Source organism: Otolemur garnettii, unplaced genomic scaffold (genome assembly GCF_000181295.1).
Source record: "Otolemur garnettii isolate 467f Iridium unplaced genomic scaffold, OtoGar3 scaffold00118, whole genome shotgun sequence".
Lineage (NCBI taxonomy): Eukaryota > Metazoa > Chordata > Mammalia > Primates > Galagidae > Otolemur > Otolemur garnettii.
In genome coordinates, this window is record NW_003852513.1 from 2,507,672 (window position 1) to 2,510,781 (window position 3,110).

The 3,110-nt window shown below is 46.3% G+C and overlaps 1 protein-coding gene across 1 annotated transcript in view; it reads right to left on the bottom strand.

The window, feature by feature from the left end:
* Positions 1-3,110, bottom strand: part of MDN1 (midasin AAA ATPase 1) — a 181,737-nt gene that overhangs the window by 156,243 nt on the left and 22,384 nt on the right. Inside the window, exons 6-7 of the mRNA XM_012809944.2 lie at positions 1,726-1,968; positions 480-611 (exon numbers count right to left, since the gene is read on the bottom strand). Of these exons, the coding sequence (XP_012665398.1) occupies positions 480-611; positions 1,726-1,968 (375 nt within the window). The remainder of the gene's footprint in view (positions 1-479; positions 612-1,725; positions 1,969-3,110) is intronic.

The following is a 3,110-nucleotide window of genomic DNA, read 5'->3' on the forward strand; positions in this document are numbered from 1 at the left end:
CTATCTCAAAAAAAAAAAAAAAACTGAAATACACACCCAGTATATTTTTCCTAAGGAACGAAGGCTACTCTTACTACTTATCTCCTCCTCCATTTGTCTGTCCTCAGTCCAATGCTATACATCGCTGCCACCGCTGGGACATAGTTTCTCAGTATACCAATAACATGGCTAAGATGTTCCTCACCAGATCTGTCCTGGGAAAGGCTGATCACAAATTCAATGAGAAAAAAATTACTGTGAAATGGGTCACATATTTAACTGCATGAAACAGCACAGGCAAAATTTCATAGATTCTCTATCAAACAAGAAACCAGTCAAGTAATCCAGATAAGAGGTGACCATGAGTAAGCTTCCTACAACTTATCATGATTAGTCAAATGCTTCTGTTGTTCACATTATCCCTAGAATCACTATTAACAAAACACTACTCAAAGACAGGCAAAGATTTTAGGTGGCAATGATTTAGCAAGACGACTTACCACGTCTAGAGGGGCATAGTCAATATCCTCCAGAAGGATCCAATGGCCCATGGTGGCTGCCTGTGTCAGGGAGCCAGGCTGCCACACAAACTCTCCAGGGACATCTGTGCAGCGGTACATCCCTAGCAACATCTGCAGGACAGGATAATTACTGAAAGGCCCTAAAGCGCTAATGCTACATCTTTCCATTCTGTTAAACTTCTCTAGGGATATAAATAGGCACACAACCTGAGATATAGTAAGTTTGCCCCCAACAGCATGAGCAATACTAGTAACAATTTTCAGACCTGTAATCTCAGCTCCTGGGAGGCTGAGGAGGGTAGATTGCTTGAGCTCAGAAGTTGGAGACCAGCCTGATAAAGAGCAAGATCCCATCTCCACTAAAAATAGAAAACGTGGCTCGGCGCCTGTGGCTCAAGTGGCTAAGGCACCAGCCACATACACCTAAGGTGACGGGTTCAAATCCAGACCGGGCCCACCAAAAAACAACAATGACGGCTGTAACCAAAAGAAAAAAAAAAAAATAGCCAGGAGTTGTGGTAGGCATCTGTGGTCCCATCTACTTGGGAGGCTGAGGCAAGAGACTCGTTTGAGCCCAGGAGTTGGAGGTTGCTGTGAGCTATGATGCTACGGCAGTCTACCCAGGGGGATAGCTTGAGGCCCTGTCTCAAAAAAATTAAAAATAAAAAAATAAAAATAGAAAAATAGAAAACCTAGTTAGGCAATGTGGTCGGTGCCTATAGTCCCAGCTACTCTGGAGGTGAAGGCAGAAAAATTGCCTGAATCCAGGAGTTTGAGGTTACAGTGATCTCTGATGCCACGGCATTCTAGCCAGGGGTAACAAACTAAGACTGTAACTCAAAAAAACCTGGCTCAGCACCTATAGTTCAGTGGTTAGGGTGCCAGCCACATGCACGGAGTCTAGTGGGTTCACACACAGCACCAGCCTGCTAAACAACAGTGACAACAACAAAAACAAAAATAGCTGGGCGTTGTGTCGAGTGCCAATAATCCCAGCTACTTGGGAGGCTGAGGCAAGAGAATGGCTTGAACCCAGGAGTTTGAGGTTGCTATGAGCTGTGACACCATGGTACTCTACCCAGGGTGACAGATTGAGACTCTGCCTCAAAAAAACAAAAAACAAAAAAAAAACACATTCTTCTCATATTCCCTTAGCAAAAAAAAATACTTGAATATAAATATTCACAAGCAGACAAACCACAAAAACTTGCCATTTTTTCATTACCTTACTGTCAGTTTGATCTCCAAGCTGGACTTTGAGAAGCTGAGGAGGCTTCCTTCTCCCTGTCACTGCAGCTAAATATTCAACTAAGGAAGTTTTGCCACACCCAATTGGTCCTTCCAATAACACAGCATTCTGAGAAGCCACTGCCATAGCCATGGTCTGAAGATTCCTGCAGACAGACTCCACCAGCACATAAGACTTAAGGGCTAGATCGTGTTCACGTGAAGAGCTCCTGTTGCCAGCCTAAGGAAGTAAGAAAGAAACAAAAGACACATCAAGGCTTAGCACCCATAGCACAATGGTTACAGCAACAGCCACATGCACCAAGGCTGGCAGGTTCAAACCAGGCCTGGGCCAGCTAGGCAGCAATCACGACTGCAACAAAAAAAATAGCTGGGCATGGTGGTAGGACCTATAGTCTCAGCTACTCGGGAAGCTAAGGCAAAAGAATCACTTAAGCCCAGTAGTTGGGGGTTGCTGTGACCTAGGACGCCACAGCACTCTACCGAGGGCAACACAATGAGACTCTGTCTCAAAAAAAAAAAACAAAAACAAAAACAAAAAAGGCATGTTGAGAGGAGTTATTCCTGGCTGAGAGTGGTGGCTCAGGCCCATAGTTCCAACACTTTGACAGGCTGAGGCAGAGGATTGCTTTAGACCAGGAGCTTGAGACCAGCCTGGGCAATGTAAGAAGATCCATCTCTACAAAAAATTAATAATCAGTCAGGCTTGGCGACTATGGCTCAGTGCTAGGGCGCCAGCCACATACACCAGAGCTGGTGGGTTGGAACCCAGCCCCAGCCTGCCAAACAACAATGACAACTTCAACAAAATAAACAGCTGGGCAAGCTAAAAAAAAGATAGCTATGGCAGGCGCCTGTAGTCCCAGCTGCTTGGGAGGCTGAGGCAAGAGAATCGCTTAAGCCCAAGACTTTGAGGTTGCTATGAGCTGTGATGCCAATCTACAAGGATGACATAGTGAGACTCTGCTTCAAAAAAAAAATCAACAACAAAGAATCAGCCAGATGTGGCAGTCCACATAGTGTGTGCCTACAGTACCACTTATACTTGAAAGCTTGAGGCAGGAGGATGATCTCTACCCAGATGTTCCAGATTGCAGTGAGCTAGCCTGGGTGAGAGGGAGAGAGCAAGACCTTGTCTCCGGAAAAAAAGAGAGAGAGGGGGTCCAGACGCGGCAGCTAACACCTGTAATCCTAGCACTCCCGGAGGCTGAGGCAGCAGACTGCTTGAGTTCAAGAGTTCAAGACCAGGCTCGGCGCCTGTGGCTCAACCGGCTAGGGCGCCAGCCACGTACACCTAAGGTGGCGGGTTCGAATCCCCAGCCCGGACCCGCCAAACAACAATGACGGCTGCAACCAAAAAAT